General features: G+C 39.4%; 1 protein-coding gene across 1 annotated transcript in view; it reads right to left on the bottom strand.

Moving 5' to 3' along the window:
* LOC135777754 (enoyl-CoA hydratase EchA19) overlaps positions 1–26,094 on the bottom strand; it is a 38,516-nt gene extending 12,422 nt beyond the window's left edge. Inside the window, exons 1-5 of the mRNA XM_065287976.2 lie at positions 25,916–26,094; positions 22,913–23,083; positions 19,123–19,220; positions 17,739–17,883; positions 2,675–2,824 (exon numbers count right to left, since the gene is read on the bottom strand). Coding sequence (XP_065144048.1) covers positions 2,675–2,824; positions 17,739–17,883; positions 19,123–19,220; positions 22,913–23,083; positions 25,916–26,060 — 709 coding nt within the window. The 5' untranslated portion in view covers positions 26,061–26,094. The remainder of the gene's footprint in view (positions 1–2,674; positions 2,825–17,738; positions 17,884–19,122; positions 19,221–22,912; positions 23,084–25,915) is intronic.

Raw genomic sequence — 26,094 nt, 5'->3', positions numbered from 1 at the left:
GAAGCGTGCGTCCAGTCAATCCTGACTTGCCTTGATACATTTCGAGGGAAGAATGCGGCCCTGCTGAAACAATTTCAGAAGCTCCTGGGGCATATGGCAGCAGCTGCGGCTGTGACACCCCTAGGGCTGCTCCATATGAGACCGCTTCAACGTTGGCTTCACGATCGAGTCCTGAGGAGAGTGTGGCGTGCCGGCATATACTGTGTAACTATTACACCTGCATGTCATCTAACATTCACCCCGTGGTCAGAACCCGTGTTTCTGAGGGCAGGTGTGCCCATTAAACAGGTCTCCTGGCATGCTGTTGTCCACACCGACAACATTGCGACTGTTGCGTATATCAACCGTCAAGGCGGTTTGCGCTCTCGTCACCTGTCGCATCTGGCTTGTCATCTCCTCCTTTGGAGTCAGAAGTATCTGAGGTCCCTTTGTGCCATTCACATCCCAGGGTCGCTCAACACAGCGGCAGACGCGCTCAAGGAAGGGGCACGTTATGGAACCCACGCCCCGACCTGGGGGATCTCCACGTGTGGTCGCTGAGCGCGCAGAAGGTTTAGGTGATTTACCGCAAGCAGCATCTAACACCATCGCTGCAGCGTGAGCGCCGTCTACTAGCTGTGTTTTGTTTCTGTTCCGCCGTCTTCTCAGCTTGCACCCACAAAACCACAAAAAGAGTGAATTCCTATCTCTTTTCCAGGTCTCCAGAGGATCGAGAGAGCTGTGAGCGGGCACAAACCAACTCACCCTCCTCCTCCTCTATCACCAGCGGGTGTTTCCCGAGTCTACGCTCTCCGTGCCGGAGACCAGACGACCATCACCCCTCTTAGCGGTCTCTGGTCAGTGTCACACCACACACTGTAGATGTTTGTGCTCCAATGGGACACACATCGTCAGTCACACCTGTCCCGCTCGGCTGCCCCTCTGCGGGTACACCGGTAGTGCCGCTAATTCCACTCGCACGGCCTCTGGGTGCTTTGCTTCAGCTCCCCAGCCCGTCCCGTTGGTTATTACGCACGATCAGCCTTGGTTACGAAATCCAAATCAACCGGAACACCCCAAAATTCTAATTTTGTATCTTGCACATGCGGCTTATATGTGGCTCGTTCCCTTCAGGGATTCAGGCTGTTTTTAATCTTCTGAAACCCGTCAGATCGTCTGTTAAAGCCAGTTCTATGGTGCAGATTGCACACGCTTAAGTTTTGCTTACCGGTAGATGTCACATGACAGACGCAGTCATTCCGTTACTCATCATTATGACAACATAACAAAGTTCGTCGTCAGGTTTGAAGTGATGATGACAGTAGCGAAGTGGCAATCGGGAGAGTCTGGACTTTTCCGCCACACATGGTATTTCTCACGCGGAAACACTATTTATCATATTTAATATGCTGCAGCGCCCTTAATGTATCTGGCCGCACTGCTCTCTCTATCAAGCCCGTCTCCCCTGGAGTTCTAGTCGAGCGAGCCCATCCAAAAAAAAGAAAGAGGCTACACAATAGCCAATCAGAAAATAGGACTGTTGTATCTGGGTAAGATTTCACGCAACAACCAAAAAAAAGCATATCCTCGTTTGCTTTATTTATGCTGCCAATAATTTAAGACTGTTATTCTTACACAAACTAATTTGTTAAACACATTCAAATTATATATAAAACGTAATATGTGGGAACCTCCTGCTGTCATGCTGGAACAATTCAATTAAAAGCCTGTGTCTTATAGACGCCTGTCTCTTTTAGACGCCTGGTGTGACGATAGGTTTGGGAAAATAAAAGCCCGGGCTATTATTTGAAGTTTTACGGTACATTTCTTTCTTTGAGTTTCCTCTCACCTTCCTGCCTGAAAGGCTCATTATGCTGCACATTATGCAAGTCTTTATTTCATCAGGTGTCAATCACAGATTATTCGGGAGCTTGGGCGAGCTAGGGCTCGAACTTTCAACATTCTTGCTTTGAGGCAACAGTGCTAGCCACAGGTTATTGTTAGCATGAAGGTTTAAATAGATTCATTGGCTGAATATATAGGCTGCATTGTAAGACAGATTGCGTCACAGCAGCGCGACTAAAGGATAGTAAGGCCGTCCCAATTCAAAGGCTGCTTACAACGTGACCTAAGAATGCATCCTTCTTTCTCTGGGCTACGAAGGATATAACAAATGGATCTTTCACAGCCTCGGCAATCCCAAAATTCATTACGATTTATTGAGTATAACAATTGGATATTTTAAAATAAACATTTAAAACCTATGTTAAATAAAAGTTTGTATTTATCAGAAAAGTTATGTTTTGTATTAAAAATATTATGTGTACGTTGTATATTTCTAAGGTTGATTCATTTGATATACTGTTTGTTAATTTAATCTACATCAATGTGTCATATTCTCTAAATAAAATATTTCTTTTTTGGTCCATATTTATTTAAATAAGTCTGCCACCTTCAAAGAACGAGTCCTCGCTTTTGAGGTTCTCTTGCTTTTATTGCAAGAATAAGTGGATATATAAATATATCAGAATTCATTGAATACTGAGAAATATTGATATGATATTGTTTCCATAACATTATAGATATAGATGATGGTATGAGATGAAAAAAATCCCATTTTCACAATAGTTGTGTCTGCTATGTATTATACTGATTAAAACTTAGGAACATGTAAGTTTAAAAGTTGTATATGAACCTTGACCATCGGGCACCACTCTGTTTGCCAGTCCAAAAGTCAAAGCCTCTTGTGCCTTCACAGGTCTGCCGGTAAGGATGAGATCTAGAGCACGTGATAGACCAATTAACTGTGGCAACCTCACAGTTCCTCCATCAATCAATGGCACACCTGTGTGATAGGCAGAAAAATGGTTATAGACATAGAGAGGCTAAGGATAATGAGTCCTGCTATTAACATTTAAAAATAAAACAGACATACAATAAGATTAAAAATGAAGTATACAAAGATATACAATACTATAACCAGTCAATTTCCTAAACCAGCTTTTTTAGTAATAAACTGTAGAAAATATACTTTCATCTCAAATCATCTAACTCCTTTTTGGAGAAGCACAATGGAACGAATCCAATTCTAGTGTTAGTGTTTTGAGAGAAAAAGACAGATACAGTAGATAATGAGTGGGTACATCTGTTATCAATCGTATATTCTCAGACTGTTACTTATCTGGCAATCTGTGCTGACGTGGGCTAGAGGACAGAGTTTCTCAAAGTGAAAGCATCCTTTTATATTTCCAATTTTCTTTACTCCCTTACTCAAGTCTATCAAAGTGAGTTTCAAAGTGCACACATGTAGTTTTCACACACCATGCCCGATGAGATATACATACCCAGGCGAAAAAAATGTGAACTAAAATATACTGTATTTAACTATACTTAGTAAATATACTATTTTCACACACTAATTTTGTACTTCATATACAGCGGTTGAAATAAGTATTGAACAAGCCACCATTTTTCTCAGTAAATATATTTCCAAAGGTTCTATTGACATGAAATTGTCAACAGATGTTGGTAACAACCCAAGTAATCCATACATACAAAAAACCAAAACAAATAGGTTCAGAAATTAAGTTATGTGTAATAATGTGAAATGACAAAGGGAAAAGTATTGAACACATGAAGAAAGGGAAGTGCAAAAAGGCATGGAAAGCCAAGACAACAGCTGAAAACTATCAGTAATTTAAAAGCAGTCCAGCCCCCTGTCAGTGCAAATTATTATCAGCTGCTTCAGTGCCAACTGATGGCCTACAAAAATTGCCAAGGTGTCACAGCAGCCACATCTTATGATGGGTAAAAGCAAAGAGCTGTCGCAAGACCTTTGCAACCTAATTGTTGCAAAACATAATGATGGCATTGGTTAAAAGTGCTTCCCTTTCAATACGGTTCACTTCGCATTGCGTCAGTTTGCTGACGCTATGGGGGGAAACTCCTGTTTATTCCGCGATTGAAGCCTATTGGTTAACGTCTGTAGAAAATACAGACCAATGACGTTTGAGCCCGCGCGCGGCGTGGCACACGTCCTTATATAAGTCCTCCTCCGAAGAAGAAGCCTTACTCGCCGTCGACACAAGCCCTGCAGCGGAATCCCCTGTCGTTTTCCGGCTGAGAACCGAAGATAGCAGAATCCAGGTTCGAGTGAGCCTCTCTGCTATGAATTTCCTCCGAGCGCGTCACCGGTCTGGGACCTCCCACGCCGAGACCGCTCTCATAAGCACGGTTGTTCTATCTATGTTTCATGCTCCCCCTGCTGTTCCTCTCTTTTGCTGAGACGAGCAAGCGGCGAGCTGTGAGAGTAAGATGGATGCATAGACAAGCACACACGGGCTATCCCCCCTGTGTTCTGTCACAGCACAACCGTTCATGCTTCACACTCACTGAGTCCCTCGCTCCTCACTCAGTTAGCCGCGAGATCTCTGGCACGCTCCTATGAATTCCCTCTGAGTGCTTGCCGGTTAAGAACGCCCATACGATGCATGGCTGTTCTATCTGTGTTACATGCTACCCTCTGCTGTTCCTCTCTTGTTGAGATGAACAAGTGGCGGAGCCGTAGAACTAAGATAGATGCATAGGACAAGCAAACACGGGCGGGTCCGGCCCTTGTTCTCTGTCATAACACAGCCACTCGTGCTCTACGCTCGCGGAGTCCCTCGCTCCTCCCTCCGCAGTGGCGAGGTCTCTTAGCTGCTTCTTAGAGTTAGCATGCGGTCTTGCGGCTCCTTGCCTCTAAAGTGCAGCTGTCTAGTGTTCAACGATTACAGAGCTTCATGCCCCTCCCCTCATGGAGCGGCGCAATCTCATTCGTCTGCTCGATAGGGCGAACATGCCGCTATTGGAGCACTAAGAACACTTATTATAAGGGCCAACCGGCCTGAGTCTGTCTCACTTCGGTAGAGCTCACTTTGTTTGTCTGCCCTGTAGGGGTGGCACGGTCCATGAAAAAAATCCGAACCGTTCGGTTCGCTTGTCTCGGTTCGGAGCGCGTGTGTGCCGCACGGTTCAACGGTTCATGGCATGCGCAATGTAGTCTCATGCCCTGTATGTGACCTCAGATAGCGTGTTTCCCTTTCGCGCAAAAGAAGAGGTGACTGGTTTGGAGTATAAGTACTGCAGGTTATGTTACGTGTAGAAATGGCAAGTGGGAGAGAAAAGGAAGTCTGCCCGCAGTTGGAGGATGCGCCAGCGTCGTATAAGTTTGGTGTGGAAACATATTTTTATTTCATGTTACCTATGATGACAGCGGAAATAAAACAATAGATTGAACTGCGGTCTATGGGTTGAATGTGCTCGAACAGCCACAGAAGATCACCTTCTCTCCGCCCATTTATCTAATCTGAGGTATTTTTAGCCTTTCATTGATAAAATTAAAGCGGCTGATTTCTGCGTAGTTTCATTTTGCTAGGGTGTGAAAGTTGCGCGATCTTATTTCAGAAATTGCCCCTCAAAGTAATCAGGACAGAAGTGGTCAAAAGTGGACAAAAGAGACGGATTTAAATATTACAGGTGTAAAGGTTATGTTTCTCTCTCGTCCACATAAACTCTCAGTATTAAAGCAGCCTCTCAGTGATAAACCTAAGAGCTACACTGAAGTTGGCATTTTAATAAATGCAAGTTATCTTGGTGTGCTAAAAATGCACATAAAGTTCATGTAGATGGCATTACACATTCTCTTTTTTGCCAAATAAATGAAAAGCATGTTGAAATCATCAATGTCTTCCCTCTTGCTCTATCAAAATCTCATCTGGCTTTCCTCAGAGATGGTCCCAATAATGTGCTTAAAGTCAAATTCAGTTTGTGCATGATTACATGATATAACTTTTTTTTAATACTGTATCCTAAATTATGGATAATTAATACATTCATAAGATAATACATTTCTGGAGTGTTAAAAATTTAAAGAAAAAATAACAACAAGAACTGTACCGAACCGAGAACCGTGACCATAGAACCGTGATACGAACCGAACCGAGGGTTTTGTGAACCGTGCCACCCCTACTGCCCTGTCATTTCTCTCTGGCTTAGACGGAATCAAGAGGCAGAACAAATTAGTTTGATATGCCGAGTCCCAAACACCTCCCCTTATTCAGTCCTGTCCTATATCAGTGCGCTGAAAATTGGTACATTTCTTATATACCCCGATTTTTCTGCCCTTTTAACTCTTTCACCACCAGCGTTTTTTTTAAAAGTTGCCAGCCAGCGCCAGCGTTTTTCATGATTTTCACCAACGTTTAATGCCATCCAGAAATTGTTCTTCTTTAAATATATAAACATACAATATACCAAATGAAAGAACAGACCCTCTGCTTTCAAACAAACAAAAAAAACGTTTCATCCTACCTTCAGTGGTTCTTTTGTAATCAGCTTTTGAATATGGGTAGGTTTCTGCAAAAACACCACATTTTGAGCAAAAAGCAGAGATAATTCCATTATTGTAACGGACTTTTCATAGAGATCCCATTCAGAGCGATCTTTAAAACAGACACGGACATGCAGCCGCTTGCCATAGGGCAATACTTTCAGGTTTAAAAAGTTGCGGAACCACCTGGTGGATAATAGCGGTATTGCGGAAAGATGGAAAATCTCGTCATTGGCGGGGAAGCGTTTTCTCTTAATTGACGAGATATCTGCATATGGGTTCAGTCTGACATCAAACCACCGAGACATACTGCTCTGCTCTGTGAGCCACTCTGGTCACCGTCACTACAGAGGCTCGTGCACCTGAACGGCCAAGCTCTGGTCTTACTCGCAGCATAGCTGCGTCGACAGAGAACAGACTGTCTGGGAGAAAAAGGGTTAAGTCGCGCCTCGGCTGGACTGCCCTGAAATGTTTTTTGTGTGCTCTGTTTATCCAGAAACATGTAATACTGTCAGTTATGCGACTTCACTGTAGTGGCGAACGGTATTGAATTCCTCTCTAAGAGCAATTTCCGTGCTTACTATACTGTGTATTGACACCCCAAGGCTGTACGGCAGGGGTCGGCAACAGGCGGCCCGCGGGCCAAGAGTGGCCTGCCAGCAATATTTTCTGGCCCGCCGGATTATTTTGGAAGTCCGTTTTTTATCAGACTATTTTTATTTTACAATAACAGTTTACAAATATGGCTCCTATCATTCCTTCATTAGTTTTTTCAAATTTAAACCAAAAAGAAAACAAAGAAAAACAACTTGTTTTTCTATTATTTATTTTCTGAACTAAAATGAAAAAAACAAATAGGCCTAACGACTCGTTTTCCGATTTTCTGCTTGTGCGCTCAGATCAAAAATAGAAAAAATTAATGAAACGGGTTAAGACTAATTTTTATTTAACACCTTAGCAGACATATACCAATGAAATAATTTTAAACAGATCAGGTATTGTGGTAACAGATGACAGCCGTTTTAATAATGGTTTGAATAGCAACCATGCGCCAGTTTTATTCGCTTACAGTCCGACTTTTGAACTTTTTTCATTATTATTTATTCGTAATAAATAATATGTATTACCTGATAAAACATATTTGCACTAAATGCTGCACAAAACTCTTCCACTAGCCTACTTGAGAAAAGCCGTAGCCGCGCAGTGATTTCCCCGCTGCATAGTTTATGAAACGCCCAAAAGGATTCATGCGGTGCATGATGAAATTTTAAAGTATAAAGACGGTAGCGGAACTCTGCGGTACCTTTGGACGGAGCGGGTGGTCTGACTGGCTACCCGCTTGACAGCGTATCCGCACTTCATTCTGACCACCTGTACAGCTTTAGGAGCTATTTGGTACTGAAACCATTGTCAGCCAACAACATTATTTTTGTGCAAGTATGTTTGAAATAGTTTGGCAGAAAATAGCTTACTTCATTTGTTAGTAGGGCAATATGGTTTCAGTTTATGTTGGTTAGATATTTGAGTGATAGGCTTTGTCCTATTTAATTTATGTTATTTATATTTCATTATTTTTTCTGTGACATTTTTTCTCTGCTGACAGTACAATGTTAAAAAAATATTTATATTGACACGAACACAATTTTTGTATAGCATTTATAATTGTTATAGGCTACTTAATCTCTCTCTTTCAGTAAGAGACATTTGAATTTGAGATTCTGGAAACAGGATTTAGGTTTTGCGGACCCATCAGGTCGGGAAATAAAGCGTGTGAACACAGAGTGTATTTTAAGCAATGCTGAAAAGAAAACTTTTGGGAGCTGGACGAAAAAAAAAAACAGTCCAGCACAGACCTCCTTAAACCTTAGGTGTGTATGTGTGTGTCCCGAATAAATGATAATTAAAAAAGGAATAAAGTTCAAAAGCCGGATTGTAAGAGACTTTTATGGGAGCATAAATGCCTGTAAAATGTTACCACTATAGCACTTGATCTGCTTAAAATGATTTCATTGATATATGCCTATAAGGGTGTTAAGTTAAGGAATAAATAATGGAAAAACAAGTCGTTTTTTTTCATTTTTTTTTATTTGAAAAAAAAAAACGATTGAACAAATGATACACGGACCCATCATATTCCACGATTATAGGCCTATTGCGGGTGCAAACAGACAAAGAAACAGCAGAACAACCATGTTTTAAGCAATTTTTAATGCCGTCTTTCGTCTTTTAAATAGGAAATAAAAACAATGTTGCTTGACAAAAGATTAGATTAAATTCTGTTATTTTCTCTTCCTAGAGCAGACCTTTTCATGGCTCCAAGCGTTTGACTAAGCAAAGGTCCCACCCCGAGCTGACGGCCGGGACGCTTATGCTTTGAGTTACACACGGCTGCATGAAGTTCTATCGTTACGAGCTCGCCCAGCATCTGCTGTGGGTTGGACACGCTTTACGACGACAATCAGCCTTCGGTGCGTGGAACGCCCATTTGTCTCATATCAATTACCTCGTACTGTACATACAGTCCATTTAAGGGGGTGATTTTAGCACTGCAGCAATCTCGACCGTGTTATTGTGAGAATGCCGTCAAGCAAACTACGGTGGTTTTCATTATTTACCGAGCCAGGCTGAGATCTCGCCCCCTGTACAAGCTGACGAGTCATCTCCTTTATAAGCTCATTGCATCGCTTTATAAGCTATGTTCAATCAGAGTGATACGCATCTCGTGCTTAAACCACCAAGGTGCAGACATATTCCCCCATTACAACGGGCGTGTGGAGATTGCATCCGTGAGACACGACCTATATGCCTTATGACACGTTGACACGAGCTGCTAGGACCCCTTTAGCGAGGCATCCTTATGCAAAGTCTGATCTATCCTTATCTGGTGACGGTGAAAAGTCTAAACCCTCGCAAATTGTGGTGTGGAACACTTTTCTCCTCACTACAGAGGCTAATGCACGGTGGATCTCTCCCCCTACGCTAATATCTAGGTGGCGCCGATAACAGCGAACCACGCTTTTACGACCGACCATTCATTTAATTCACAAGCCTGTCATTTCTCAGATTCGGAAGGCGGCGATAACAGAGAACCACACTTTTACGGCCGGCCTTTCATTTAATTCACAAGCCTGTCATTTCTCAGATGCGGACGGTGCCCGAGGCGCAGCGCTCTGGAACTGTCCAAGGTCCTGTATGACAGATACGTCTGACGTACATCAGACGATCAGCTGTTCATCTGCGTCACAGATCACTCACTAGAGCACCTGTCAATACAGGTTATTTATGGATCGTTGACGTTATCACCTCCCGTGACAATTATGCTCACTCGTGGTTAAACCTACTCCATGTGTGGATTAGCTTTATCTCGGGCATAGTCTTAGAGGTTTTTCATTTTGACATTTGTGACACGGCCGGCTGGTCCTCGCCATCCACGTTGTCAATTTTACAGCTTTACAGCAATTTTCCCTGCTTCGCGCACTACTGAGGTTTGTTGCATTAAAATGTGCACCCGTAAGCTCACCTGTATGCACGATATGGTTTTAAATATATGTGTCCATCGTGCGCTTAGAGAAGCTCACCTATGCACACTATAAGATTTCGGTATACACTTAAGATGCGCTTGGAGAAGCTCACCTGTATACACGGCTGTGTTATCCATTTGTGACACATACACACTGTTGTTGTTCATCTGTGTACGTTCACGGTGCGTTGGGTACCCACCGTTACGTTCATCAATCATATCTATACACATTCACGGCGCGTTCTGTGCACTGATTTATCTATACGCATTCACGGTGCACTGAAGGGTTCACCCGTGTGCGCACAACTTATTATCAGAACACATGACGGCGCACTTGAGAATCTTGCCGGCCTGTGCATTATAACACTCTGATTCATCTATATGCATTCACGATGTACTCAAGTGTTCACCTGTGCCTGTGCAATTTATTGTCAGTACACATTTACGGCGCACTTGGGAAGCTCACCGAGCTGTGCACTATAATATTACCTACTGTATATGCATCCCCAATGCGCTCGAGGGCTCACCTGGGTTCACACTATTGTGGTATCTGTATAATCCTGGCGCATATTATAGTCAGATTAGCCATTCGTGAGCTTCGCAGATCACTCACTAAGTATGCCGGTTACTAACAGTGGCTATTTAGAAGGATCGTTGAAGCCATCGCACTGGCTCATGCCTTCCTCATGAGCTATGATAATTAGAGCCCACTCTGCGCGAAGTTGGCTTCATCATGGGCTTGGTCTACAGGGGTATCTATTCTTGATATCTGCAACGTGGCTGGCTGGTCTTTGCCGTCTACCTTTGTCAGATTTTAAAGCTTAGACGTCCCTGCCCTAGGAGCGCAGGTTCTCTCCGCTTCACCATGCTCGCTCATTCATGCGTTTTATGTGTACACCGCGGTGCGCTCAGCGAGCTCACCAATGTGACTCTGAACTTACTTAATTCTCGCACACCCGCGGCGCGCTCTGTGATCTCGCCGTCTTGTAATGTTATGTGCTTCCCGGTGCATTTAAAACCCCACCGTATGCCCGTTAACATTTTATATGGTGCTTGTTCCCTGAAATAACGGGAACGAGCATTGCGTAGCTGGCCGTGCTACAAACGTCTACGCAGCGAGTGTTATTCGGCTGCGTGCTTCAGTCGAATAATAATGAGCTCTTGACGCTTGATCCCGGACTTATATAAGGACGTGTGCCACGCCGCGCGGGCTCAAACGTCATTGGTCTGTATTTTCTACAGACGTTAACCAATAGGCTTCAATCGCGGAGTAAACAGGAGTTTTCCCCCATAGCGTCAGCAAACTGACGCAATGCTCGTTCCCGTTATTTCAGGGAACCGGGGTTACTTGAGTAACCTAAGCGTTTTTTAAGTTTCTGAGTGTCAAGGCCATAATACGAAAGTGGAAAGACAATCATTTCACTATAAATTTGCCTTGACCAGGTGCTCTTTGCAACATTTCTGACAGAGGAGTGAAAAAATTATCTGAAGAGTTGTCCAAGAGCCAAGGACCACTTGTGGAGAGCTTCAAAAAGACCTGCAATTAGCAGGTACTGTTGTCTCAAAGAAAACAGTAATTAACGCACTTGGTATTTGTTTTATAACATGTTATTTTGTGTTAAAACAAAATGAATTTTTTAAAGTGATAATTCCTATATTCTTTTTTATACATGTAAGAGACGTAATTGTTAAATTAAAGTGATATTAAATATGTGTTGTAGGTTTGTCCCATCATGGAAAATGTTTTAAACCACCCAGACAATTTCAATGTTTAAAAATTGCCAAGCAAATAAAATAAGTTAACAAAATCTGGGAAATATAAGCAGCATTCTCTGCTCTGAAATGCTAGGGGCGTGTCTGCAGTAAGTGCTTAAACCGCGCACACTAGCAGGAAAGCTGTCGTCTCTTAACTTTCAAAAAAACACTATAACCTAAATGGATGCTTCCGATTGTGTTAGAAGCAGGGGAATGCTTGGTGGCTTCAGTGCATCATTGAGCCACCATTTTGGCCCTGCCCAAATAATCCTGTGATCCCAAAACTGTTTAATGGTATAACGTGTTTCACGCAATACAATTCTAACATTTATAATAGATCAGAAACAGTTCTCTGAAATGACTTTACACAGACTTTAACAAGAAGTATAGCAACATAAAGCATGAGTACACAAGTAACATGTAATCGATTAGCAGGGTCATTGATAGGTTAATAAGATGTGAAAGATCTGCCAAACACATCCAGATCTGATCATTTAGCACGTAATTAACGTGTGTTCATAGGGGATTTACAGTAGTCCATGTCTTTATGCCAATCCACAAGCTCATGTAAACCTTCACTTCTGCACACACAACGCAGACAGTGACTAACAGCAGTGTCAGTTAACACATCAGTGATTTCAGTTTACCTCAGGTGTTTCACTGAATGAATGGATCTTTCTGTGTAAGCATGAGACTGCGCTTGAACTTTTATGTCTTCCTGTGTGCGTTTATGCTGGTGATACTGGTATTCACACAACATCAAAGTCCCAACAATGCAAGCTTACACAGACAATGCCACAACGGTAATGCCACACAGAACAGTAGAAGTCAAGAAAAAACCTTTGCACGAATACACGCATATGAAATTACAAAAACACACCTCTGATGTAGAACAATCTTCTAACAATCTGATAGACCAAGAGCAGCTTTTGAGAAAGATGTATTAGAATTATTTTTAGTTGGCTAAAACATCAACTTAGCAGCTTAATGTATATTCAGTTAATTTCAGTTTAGGCTATTTAAAAGATCAAATGAAGTTATGGTGATCAGAAGTGAAGTTATTAAGTTTCCAAGATCGGTCAAATCCATCAGTATGGCTGATGCAACCTGCAATTCCAAGTCTAAGCATTAAAAGCCAAGAAAAGATCTAAAAGCTGAAAGAGAGTGTCTGAAAATCGGAGAAAGGTCGAGTCTTTTCAGTTGCTGGCAGCCTCTTACAGTGGCTAAAGTGAACGAATGGAAACTACATTCAGAACAACCGGCTCTGACCACCTGGGATGTTGGGTGGGATGCAAGTCTGAAGTTAGTACTTCTTTGAAAATGACAGCTTTCCTGGTGTCTAAGAAATACACTGCATTTAGCAAATAGAAGCAACACCATTCATAAAAAGTTGATGTTTCAAAGCAGAATGCAAGTGTGAATGTGTGTTTGCTTTTTTGGAAGCCCCCTTCACTCCTAACACCCCTAGCGCTAACAATTAAAAAAAGCTTTTTGCCACTATAAGGATTTATGGTGGTGTTTTAAATCTGGCCAAAAGACTATATTTTAAAAGACAGCATAATCATGCTTCCTAACTTTCTGAACATTGCACATGACATCAGAACCATGTTTACTCCTTACAACGCTGTCTAGAACAAGAAGCAGTTCTCTATAGTTATTTAAAACAGAGCCACTATAAGTCCCTATGGGTTTCTGCTTAACTGTACAAGTTTATACCATTACATGGCGCTCTTACATTATATTTAGGGCTTTTCCCTTTAGTTTGGTGGTGTACTGTAGTATCTTAGTACACAACAGGAAACCATTATTCTGTTGAGAAGAGTATTTAGCCACATCAGAGGGATTTCAGTGAGTTTTGGTAGCATATTTCCTTTTCCATGGCTACCGTCCGAAAACTTCTCTTTCTCATTCATTTCTCGCTGTCTGTCACCACGAGGGATTCCCCTACACTGTTCCCATCTTGGTTTCTCAAATACAGCCCTAAAATCACTTGCCAAAACAAGATTAGGTAAAATAAAACCTACAAGCAGGATGTTAAAATAAACCCTTTCCACGGATGGTGGCCAAGACGTCTATTATGTGAGATGAATGGTGTTTAAGGGCCTGCTGTGCACTGCAGGGTAAGTACAGGAGAGAGCGAGGAAAATTGACAAGAAATTAGTGGGTAGTGTCAGTACGCTCAGTCTTGTTCTGGGAGAAAAAATCTACAAATGACAGTTCTCATTAAATCTCAGCGGTAAAATGAGCGAGGAATAAAATTATTTGACAAAACATTTTTTGTGGATTTCAATGAAGCTTTTAAGGCAGATTACACCTGTTATATGACGCGGGTATCATATAGGCCATTGGAGATACAGAAATAATTGGTGGAAGATGGGTTACATGTTTAACAATTAGGACAGGAGTTTTGTTCCGATGCTTATAGGCACAATGTGTCATTTTTGTCGCTGGAGGTGGCTAAACAACAGCAATGGCAAACAACTTGATCAGGGCTCGAAATTGTGACTATTTTGGTCGCAAATGCGACCGAAGTTTAATCTGTGCGACCTTAAAATATATTTGGGAGCATTTGTTGTGGTGTGACTTGATTTAGATTGTGATGCTGCATGCTGCTGTCCCAGGTTCAGTGTTCTCTTTAACGTTATATAACCAATAAAATTTCACCATTAAGTTCTTGCGTTTAATGAAGACCACAGATTGGCTAATATGAGCGTCAATCATTCCTTGTTGCCATGCTACGTTGGTACGTGAAGCGCGAAAATGTGAAAAGACGAACCGCGAGCATGACGAGGAGTGTTGGGGGTAACGCATTACAAGTAACGGGCATTAAGTAATAATATTACTTTTCTGAAGTAACGAGTACAGTAACGCATTACATTATAAATGTACACATTAATATTTGAGTTACTTTTTTTTTAAAGTAATGCGAGTTACTTTTCAGTTTATTTTATTCAATTTAAAAATATAATAATGTACTGAATTAAAGTGAACATATTAACGTAGAATTACGCACTTTGTGCGCCTGAGCGGGAACAGTTTGAGTCAGAAACGGAGATGGCAGGCCATAGCTTGACATTTTTGCGATCATAAAAACACCTGCAAGGCCCGAAAGAGATCAAGCCTCAGCCAAGTGAGAAAAAGTAACGCAAAATTAACGTAAGCATTACTTTCCATAAAAAGTAACTAAGTAACGCAATTAGTTACTTTTTGGGGGAGTAACTTAATATTGTAATGCATTACTTTTAAAAGTAACTTTCCCCAACACTGATGACGAGAACGAGCCAACTACAGCCAATGTTACTACTGTAATTAATGACGACGATCCGGATTCAAATGTGACTCCACCTACCTAAACATTGTTGAAAACAATAATGTAAGTACACATGCAAACAAAATATATAACACTTGGCTAGTACATTTTGGATATTTGGATTATTATTGGATACAACATAATGTGCCCTTGAGCCTACAAATTCACACATACTAGTATTTGATAACATTTCATGAATGCATCAATACATAATTGAAACTATTTCTGACACATCAAATATTTTACACTTCTCTACGTAAGGAAATGTACTGTTATGATTTGTCTATGTACATTTGTCTATATGTGTGTTCCCATGTTGTATTGTTTACAGTCACTGATGATCAGGTCACCAAAAACTACCAACTCTCATTGAAAATGTCCTTACAAATTACAAAATTAAAGTCTTTAAGAGTGATGCTTTCCTAAGACTGATACTTCCCTTAATGCCACAAATAATTAGCTTTATTAGGCTTCAGTATGACCACAATAGCACTTCAGTACTAGTCTAGAGAGCAGAAGTCAAATCCTCCTGGGTGGCAGGAGTTCAGTAGAGGCAGACAGTCTGAGGATCACAGGCACACAGTGCTTGATGTAATGAAAGAGAGATGGTCATGATGATGGCTCTATGTTTTGAATGAACAGCTGGAAAAATCAGTTCCTGACAGTAAATTACAGCACTGCTGGCATATTTATACACACTGTGGTAGCTTACTGAAACGATTGGTCACTACTAAATGAAACTACACAAAATTCTGTGAGGTACTCCAATGTCTATATGAGGTACTTTAGCAACAAAAACTTTCAGTTGATTTCACATTGTGGGTTGAAACAGACATGTAACGATTAAAGAGTCTATAGTTTAAAGTGTTTTGTGCACTTACTAGAAAGCTCTGCGATTGTGCCATGGTGCATTGTTGATATCTATCATAATACCATGGTACTTTGATATTAACCATGGTACTGAATTACTACAATATTATGTGCAATGTCATTTACATTTATAAGGTAATTTAAATAATACCATGGTAATGCTATCTTACTTTTCTAAAAAAAAATATGCTATTACCGATCTACTCTTCATTTTTGTTTCCCCACTAGCAGAACTAAAGGGGCTGTTTTCAGACGTTTATATTGCTATTGGTCAGACAAACAGATAGTCCCGCTAGGGTTGTGCCAATATACGATATTATCGTCAATCGGCGACAGTTAGTGGATTGGGAAAATTACTTTTAAAAGTAATGCATTACAATATTAAGTTACTCCCAAAAAAAGTAACTAATTGCGTTACTTACTTACTTTTTATGGAAAGTAATGCTTACATTTTCTTGGCTGAGCCTTGATCTCTTTCAGGCCTTGCAGGTGTGTTTATGACTGAAAAGTTCAGCATGCAGAAATTGCATAATTCATCACAAAAATGTGGACTCTGGCCTGCCATCTCAGTTTCTGACTCAGACTGTTCCCACACAGGCATATACACTTAGAGTGCATAATGTGACTACATTTAGTTTAGTTCAGTACATCATTTTTTTTATCGAATTAATTAAACGAAAAACGTAACTTATACTTTAATGTGTACATTTATAAAGTGATGCGTTACTTTACTCGTTACTTCAGAAAAGTAATATTATTACGTAATGCACGTTCCTTGTAATGCGTTAACCCCAAAACTGGTTATATGGCCGATAGGCTAGCCTTCATGGCAATAGTTGGCATGTTTGCTCATTAACATTTACATTCTTGCATAACCCGCACTTGACATCAACGTGCATTGGGTGCTTTTCCTCCCATTAGAGAGCTTGTGGCCTTCTCCTTGAGTGAGAGAGCTTGTAATGCACGTGTCTCCAACTCTTCCTCGCACCCCAGATTGTATTGCGCGCAGCTCGGACTCGAATTAATGCCATCGTGTTTAAGAAGGTTACGGTCCTGACAGTGTTGCCAGCACTTCAGCTTCTGTTTTTGTCCACCAATCCAAATGAACAAATAAATAAATGAATAAACTATAGGCTGACGATAGGAGAATCTCAATATGGGGCATAATGTGCAACACTAAGGGGCGGTTCACATTATAACGATAACTATATTAGCGTCCACAACACCAGAAGATAACAATAACTTTATGCTAATTTGCTCACACACGTGACACTCACAAATCATTTGCCTTTAATGGCATTAGTATTGCATATTTTTTGTAATAAATTGTTACAAAAATAATTTTTTGCAATTGTTTACATGTAACTGAATATGTAAATATGCTGTTCTTGTTGCATTTACACAGCAGGTAACCAGCAGATGTACTCAACACGCTGTGTTACTCTAAACAGTGAATCTAGTAGTTTGTGTAATCTAATATCTTAACTTTTGGTCAGTGTGGTAGGAAGAAAGGATTACGTAGTGAATTTCACCGCAACTGCATCAGCGCTAGATACCTGAGGTCATTTTATGTAATGGACCTCAGCAATGACCTTCTTCACCGTGTCATCTGTCATTTCAAATGCGCGTGCACTTGAAGTTTAAATAGATTTGATTGGCTGTCAATGGTTTATCATTCATCAGATGTGGGAAAAAACGCTCAGAAAGTGATCCTTACAATATCTTTAATTCTATCTTTATCATTATAGTTGTGGTGGGAACTCTGCTATTCTCTTTAATAGTAAACAATTTTTAAAACTATATTTTTTATAGTTATTGTTATAATGTGAACGGCCCAGACCACTCAAACAATCAGACAACATTTCTGTTTGGTCAGCTTAGCTTCAGCAAAGAAGCACACCCAACTGGAAAACGTAATGCACAAGAATACTTACCAAATCTGCGGCAAAAGACCCCCATGACAGAGCTCTCCTCCACCACCCTCAGGTCCGCAAGTAGGGCCAGCTCCAAACCTCCAGCCACGGCAAACCCGCTAACTGCTGCAATCAAGGGTTTAGAGAGCCTCAGACGGGATGGTCCCTACGATAAACAACACACAACTTTTTATTTTTTATTTTACAGATCCAATCCATACACTCACTATTAATAAGACTATATTTCATATTAGCCTCACTAACACTGTGCAAATACTCTTGCTTTCATATAGCCGTGACTTCTACAGTCGAATTATTAATGTGACTTCACTGTTTTAGTGCTGTTTTAGTAATCTCCAATCATGATCATTCAAACATTTTTCCGACCACATTGCTTCTGCAAAGTATGAGGTTTTCCACAGTGTTTCCAGCTTTTAATAATTTATTGGACTGTTCCTAACTCAATTCTAGTGATTTCAGCAATCTCTCTGGTTGCTTTCCTGTCTTTTTCCCATTTTTAAACGCAGCAATGTCTTTTTCATGACCACAAGATTTGCTTTTCAACTTGAGTGTTTAAGAAACTGCCTTAGTTTGGGTCAAACAATATTTGTCCGCTGAAACCGAGTGTGCCTCATCTAAAAAGTGAAGGCGCTGGCTCTTTGATCGCCCCCTGGTGGCTGGCTGCAGTACAAGTCATAAACCCCGCCCTCTCCATGCAAACGAACGGGACTCGGCTCGAAATAAAAAAAATCCAATAAAATTTTCCGAAAGTAGTTTTGGTCCTTTAAGGCAGTTGTTATAACGCCGATATATGTTAAATTGTTCATTTTTGTAATAAGTTTCATTTTAGCTATTAATTTAATGCTATAGAAACAGGGGGTGACGTTATGATTGGCGTGGTTGAATTGAACATGCAAGCATTTGGGCAGAAGTTTGATACGCAGCTCTGCCTCTGGCTCCTAGGTCGATTCCTTCTGCGCATACCTTGCCTCCAAACTGATGTTTTTACATAACATGGCAGCGCCCATGGTCAGACATTTTTTGGCTTCAATTCATTACAATGGAAGGAAACGACATCGCAACGTCCATCTTTTTTACAGTCTATGGCTGAAACATATTCATATTTTATTAATCACTGCAATAATGATTTAACCATAGACTCTAAAGTAAAACTTAAAAGTATAATACTTTCATGTTAAATCCAATAAGCAACTTTTTTGTTTACGGTACTTTAAATTTGGTTTTATACACACTACTCAGATTTACTGTTAATTAACTCACAATCTGTATAGTGTGTGAGTTAGGTTGTGGGATGATCTGTGAGTACAGAACTGGATTCATTGGATGGAAAAACTTAGTTAATATTAATACTTAGAAGAGACTCTATGTTGGTTTCTAAGCGTACCATGGGGCCAGGACCTTGACAGACATCTTGGTCCAGTTTGAGGAATCCGGCGCTCTGGGCCAACTCCTTGAGATCATAACCAGCACAAAAATTCCCACCTAAAACAAACAATGAATAACAAGACAGCACATTACTAATATAGTTATTTCATTTAGCTGATGGTTTATCCAAAGCGACATAGAATTGCTATATATGTTAGAGGTCACACACCTCTGGAGCAACTAGGGGTTAAGTGTCTTGCTCAGGGACACAATGGTGTGTCTCAGTGGATTCAAACCCGGGTCTCTCAAACCAAAGGCGTGTGTCTTATCCACTGCGCCATCACCACCCCGATATACCCTAAGCATAGTGTTGTGATTTATTCCTTAGATAGTAAAAATGCAGCATTTTTGGCAAATCAACATATATTTTTGTTACTTTAACTCATTGACTGTGGATGACGTCCATTCGCTCTCTCCCATTGGTGAAAAGTGAAGCCGCCAGTGTCCCGATACGGCGCAGGCAGCTTGGGTCTTGAGTCTGCGCAGTAGCAATTTTGGGACCAGTCCTGGGCAGTAGTGAGCAGGAAGTAAAGCCGTGAAATCAAGGGCCGCTAGTTAGTGTATAAACATCATATCAAGAAGACACTCTGTTTTCAGCTGTAACGGCAAGTTTGTGTTGTTTTTACTATCAAAGGATGAAGTTGTAAAGAATCAATGGTTAAAATTACTGTTTCAAGGAGGGATTTACTAAACAATTGGCAATGAAAGATGATTCAGTACACACTTTATTTGGAACAACATGCGTCTCCTAACCACAACCTGTAGGAATGATTATTACATTATTTGTTTATTTTCCCTCGATTGTTCTAAAATGTCTAGTTTACTGTAATGTCTTATCGGTAACCCGTGCAATAAACTACAGTTTCGATGTGACCCGGTTAGCTTACATACTTGTTGAAATGAGTTGTAAAAATATAAAAATTTTAACTTTTAAGGATGGAATCTTAAAATATATGGTCATGAGGCACATCGTTTGAAATCTTAACCTCTCAAAACAAATTGTTCATAAATCCCCAAAAATCCACGGAAATGGAATATCCAAGCCTCTTAATCTAAAACGATTTGTTCGCCTCACAATCTTGACATTTCTGACCGAATTATGATATAAAAACTGTTTCATTGCCAGACATATGTTCGACTCTCAGTTCTCATCCAAGACTTATAATGCTACATTTGGGTGTCAAGTTTATTGTGCAACGTCTGAGGAACGAATATGCCCTCTTGTGGAATTTCAGGCGTTTCATAAGAGGTTAAAACCGTAGGTTGAATTGATTTGCAAAACCAAATTGTTTTAAGTTCATGCTGATTTTTTATTTGAAATTACATTGAACAAAATTATAACTGCAACACTTTTGTTTTTGCCTCCATTTTCCATGAGCTGAACTCAAATATCTAAGACTTTTTCTATGTTCACAAAAGGCCTATTTCTCTTAAATATTGTTCACAAATCTGTCTACATCTGTGTTGTGAGCACTTCTCTTTTGCCGAGATAATCCTTCCACCTCACAGGTGGCATATCAAGATGCTGATTAGCCAGCATGATTATTGCACATACCTGTGAAACATTTCTCAACCAATCAGAATAAAGCATTCAACAGCCCCGTGGTATAGACGGTTTCATCGGACGCATGTGCGGTGACACGATGCGCATCTGGTCTGAACTTTACTTCCAGTTTAAGTTTTTTTATGGTCTGACTAGTTGCTTAAACTGAACTCTTGAACAAATACCTCATCGAAAATAACAAATGTTTTGGGTTCCTATGTAATCTACGTGTTGTTTATTTTGTTTGTTATATAAATAAACTACATTTAAAATACTTTGTTGTTAATTATTCTTAGCAGAGTTTACCGGAAGTTACACGTTGACCATGAAAGCCGCTTGTTTATGTTGTTACTGGTGAAACCGTCTATAATTCAAAATAAAATACTTTATTTCTGTTGCTGAAATATTAATAACTGATACAGTATGCTTAGTAAATGGTATTTCTAAAATATTTGTATCAGTTTTATGTGATGTACAGGATAAGTAAGTCTCTTAGCTACAATTATGAACACAACTCTAAAATGATAGAACAAACATATGAGATGATTTTTATAAAAACTCAAACGAGAAGCAAATACTTTGTTTCTAAACACTTAAATGACTAATAACAGGCCAAATATAAATAATATTAAGTATGTTACGAAAATTAATTCATTTTAAGTTAAATTATGGTTGCACCACATGACCTTTTTAAAGCTACAGCCAATTCATCTAGATGATCATTTGTTTCATGTATAAGTTTGATCCTGCTTGAACCCAGCATTATAACAGCAATTATTCATAATTATTTAACTGAATTGTGAACATGGACACAATTTTCTTGAAGGCTACCTTATGGAATCTCGAGCAGTAAGTGAGACTGTGTAATGTCTTAAATGGTATTTTAATGTTCTTTTAAATGTCTAAGATACAGTAGTCTAGACATTAACAAAAAAACTGAACCTATGGAAACGTCATGTGAAAATAAGGGAGTTCTTGTGTGGCCATTATTACCTCTGGTACTCATTTACTTCTTCAAAGCTAAAGCAATTACAGTAATCACACGTTCTCTATGTTGTTCCCTATTAAATGTTCTCTACTGCATTCAGATTTTACCTGCTGATGGTCCTCTGGCTGGGATCCAGTTTCAGAGTGTGGGAGAGAGAAAATCTTTCATTTGACTCATGAAAAAGTGATTTAGAAAAGCTGAGTTAAGAGGCTTGATCCAGGTTGAACAAATTATTTCTATTGAAGGCGTGTATTTTAACGGCCAGGGATAATTATTTTCAACTTGGTAATATTGTCATTGTGGGACTTGACATAACACAGGACTCGTGTAGCTACATACATACAGTATACCTGTATCCAAACAATGAGAAGACTTTTTAGTCACACATCATGTGTGCCACAAACATTGCATTCAGAAGTGGCATGATGCTTTCTCTGCTATATATTGCTTAAGAATGCAATGCAGTATTGTTTATATTTCAAACACAGGCACAATAATGCGTCTGAAATCCCCTACTTCCATACAATAGTTTGCAAAAAATCATTAAGTGAAATAAGTCGTTTGTCCAAATACCCAGATGGTTTACTGCTCCTACCGAGATTTCTAAATATACATAGATGGACACTTTTCCAAGTTAGATGGACACTTTTTCCAGCTACATAGCTGAAAAATTCATTAAATTAAAAATACAGTAAGGTTTTAGTAAATATTAGATGTTTAAAAATTATTTGCACCGGTGTTGTTAAAAAAGTAACATTTAATTTGTGAGGAATACATTACTTGGTAGTAATGTATTCCTCACAAATTAAATGTTACTTTTTTAACAACACCGGTGCAAATAATTTTTAAGGTTGTTGTTAGTTTATCATAGGTGAATGAACACATTGGTCAAATTACAATAAAAACATGGCAGAGTATGTCCCCTATGTATGCTTACTGAACCCACACATACTACGCAGAATGTAGACACTTCTTTAAAATCAGTACATACTGTCACAGTACACACTTTTGGACGCAGGCTAATGAGTATGCAAATTTATCTGAGCAGGCTGTTGAGGACAGATGACAAAATATGCACAGATAACATCGCAAAGAATACTATATCCCACAAAACCACTGTGACAATCCAGCGACAATTTTACCATGTAGTGATGTAAACAACGGAGTAATCCTAACAGAAAACATTATTTCCATCCTTGATGACGTGCATAACCATACCGAGTCCATGAAGCACTGCCACTTTAAGGTTGTTGTCTTGATCAAAGGCTGACAACTCCTCTGTCAATCTGTGAGCTGTCTCCTGATTTACTGCATTACGCACTTCAGGTCTGTTAATCCCAATAAGCATCACTGCACCCCTCCTCTCAGAAATCACAGTACCACTTGCAGCTGCCACAAACAAACAAAAAAGAACCACATAAACATCAGAAATACTAAAGTCAGACAAATAAATAGTTGACAAATCCAAGATACAAAATTTTAAATGATTATGCATTTGACAATGAACACAAAATGTTCAAAAGTTATTATAAAATATCAAATGCAGAGACATTTGTTTTTAAATGCACAAATGCACAATTTGCAGCATATGCGCAAATATAACACATTGTCTTTTCAAGCAAACTTTTTCAAACCAAGCATTGATATGATAAATAAAACAAAATAACTGACTTCATAAAGACAATTAAAATCACCTTCTTTTACTACAGTTGCATGACATTTGGTTATCAAATGCAATGACATTCAGGCATTTTAAAGTACTACATCTACTGAACAAATAGCAAAAACTTACTTTTGCTTATCTTCTTGTTCTTTTATATACATTACATAAAATTATTTATATCAAAATATAGAAAATTATTTAATATTTTGTTATCCAGTAAAATTCATTCAGATACTTTTTCATGCAATTTTCTTTACTTTTTAACTGTGTAATGCACGGGATCCAGATCTAGAGGCTTGAAAATCCACAACTGACCTGGGGCCGTATTCACAAAGCATTTTATCTTACCACTAAGAGTACTCCTAAATCGCACTAAAAGATTTTAGCTAAGAGTTTTCTCTTAAAAGTTATTCACAACGCCTTTCAGACCTACTTTTAGTAAGGAAAAATGATAACTCCTAAACTAAGAGTGAGTCTTCGTTGCTACGGATGACGTCAGTTCTCATGCACGAGCTGCCTCGCAATGACCACGGTGATTGGTTGTTAGATGACAGCTGTCATGCGGAACATAACACAGACGCACCAAATCATGGAATTACAACATTGAAATATGTCTTTGTTCTACACAAAATAATAATAGTAATGCCATCAAAATGCATATATTAAAGAAAAGTCGTGAATGAAATTAAATTAAATCAAGGTAGCCTAATACCCAAATGAAAACCGTCAATTGCCTAATAATAAAAAACGACATTACATTAACACTTGCTTGATTAATTGACATCCTATTAGCCTAAATAGACTACTTAAAGCAAGGAAATGTTGCCCATATTGAAGAATCCTAATGTAATAAATAAATGACGGTGGATTATGAACTCGCCAAAACGGAAAAGAAAGCCCAACTGGATGCAGGATCAGTTACTGCTGCTGTTCCAGTTGGTGCTGGAAAAAAGAAACGTAATAAAAGGGAAATTCGGCACTGATATATCAAGCAAAACTAAGCGTGAGACATGCGAGAAAGTTATGCGCGGGTCAATGTACAAAACAACCGGCACCCGACCAACGTTTTCAACTAACCCGCCCGCAAGTCGGACCGCAAAAAATCCGCGGGTGACCTCAGGCATCCGCTCATTTCGGATCAACCCGCGCATTACTGATGGGAGATGATTTGTTGCAGATCAATGCAGCATTCCCGTGTTGCGGACCCCATACGACTGCGAGAGGCGGTGGTATGCATTACAATCGCAGTAGAGGGTTTAGATTGCAGTCTTTAAACAGATATGCCTATAATATTAAATATTTAATTTCATTATTGTTTCATGTAATTCAAAAAAACTTCCTGCTTGCCATGAATGTAATGAATTATGAAACAAATGTTATAAACAATATGCTTACATTAAAGTGTGCTTTTAAGTATGTGCAATGCTTTTGAGTTGGTGAAACTGTCCATGTTAAGGAGGATCAGCACCTAAGACATTTTAAGATCCTTTGTGAATAGGTCTTAGTGAGTTAGGAGTCCTCTCGACTTCTTTTAAGCTGTCCCAGACTTAGGTGCTACTTTTAGGGCTAAAATGCTTTGTGAATTACTCTTAGTGAAAAAAATTAGGAGTCCTAAATTTAGGAGTGACACGCCCAGTATTTTTAGGAGTTGCTCCTAAATTCGCCAGTTAGGAGCTACTTTTAGCCTTAAAATTCTTTGTGAATACGGCCCCTGATAACTAGTAAGTTACATCAGTAACTACACTAGTCAACATTTGAAGTGGATCAAAACCTTTCCTAAAAGTTGCCTTAAAACCAATACCCAATATCCGTTCTTGTCTTAGGACAACTTGGATGAATATTTTTGATCCACTTCAAATGTTGACTAGTATAGTAAGCTAAATCAAACCACTAGATAAATAAATAAATAAAATAAATGTTAGGGTTGGTCTTCACTGAAAACGAACAGCGCGATGAATGCCACGCGACAAAACAAATCAGTCGTATCTGTTTTAACGCTGATGTGCGAAACATGATCTAAACACATGATTTATAGCTACACACTACTGTCAATTCGTAGGCCAAAACATATTTATAACTTTTTGTTGACACACGAAAGTTATTCACCCATTGTAGAGCTGCTAAACTAGAACATGAGCTCACATTCGATTGGTCTACAAGTTTGTCTTTTTATTATCTTAACCAATGGACCGTTTTTTTGTTCATTTTATTAAACTTTTAAAATAATAATAATGATAATAAAACTAATACACAGAACAATAAGAATATAATATGAATAATGTATATTATATAATGTAAGTTATATCATATCATATGGTAGTCACAGCCTCAGACACGCCCACTTTGAAGTTTTTTTATCCCCAGTGATTTACAAATAAGGGAGGATTAATTATTAAAAGATATTTTAATGGCTTTTCAAAGTTACAAACACCGATGTCATGATGTGCTTTATACAAACACAGTTTAATTACGCACAACTTCAACACGTACATACTAACTTGTAATGTCATACTGCTCCCTGTCGATCAAAACAGTGCACTTTCATCTTTAAACTTTACCTGAACCTGCTTTTGTTCTTCCATCTTGAGATGTGGTGCTATACGTTGCCTGCGCTTTTATAGAATGTGCAAATCTATGGCTTAAACTCATCTGAAGAATTGCTCCTCTAAAGACTTTATTACAAGATATTCTCGCCATAGCCATTGAAAGTGTAAAATAACACTTCAATGAAGAACAT

Source organism: Paramisgurnus dabryanus, chromosome 22 (assembly GCF_030506205.2).
Source record: "Paramisgurnus dabryanus chromosome 22, PD_genome_1.1, whole genome shotgun sequence".
Lineage (NCBI taxonomy): Eukaryota > Metazoa > Chordata > Actinopteri > Cypriniformes > Cobitidae > Paramisgurnus > Paramisgurnus dabryanus.
Note: the sequence above shows the minus strand (reverse complement) of the source record. Positions and strands in the feature narration are given on the sequence as shown.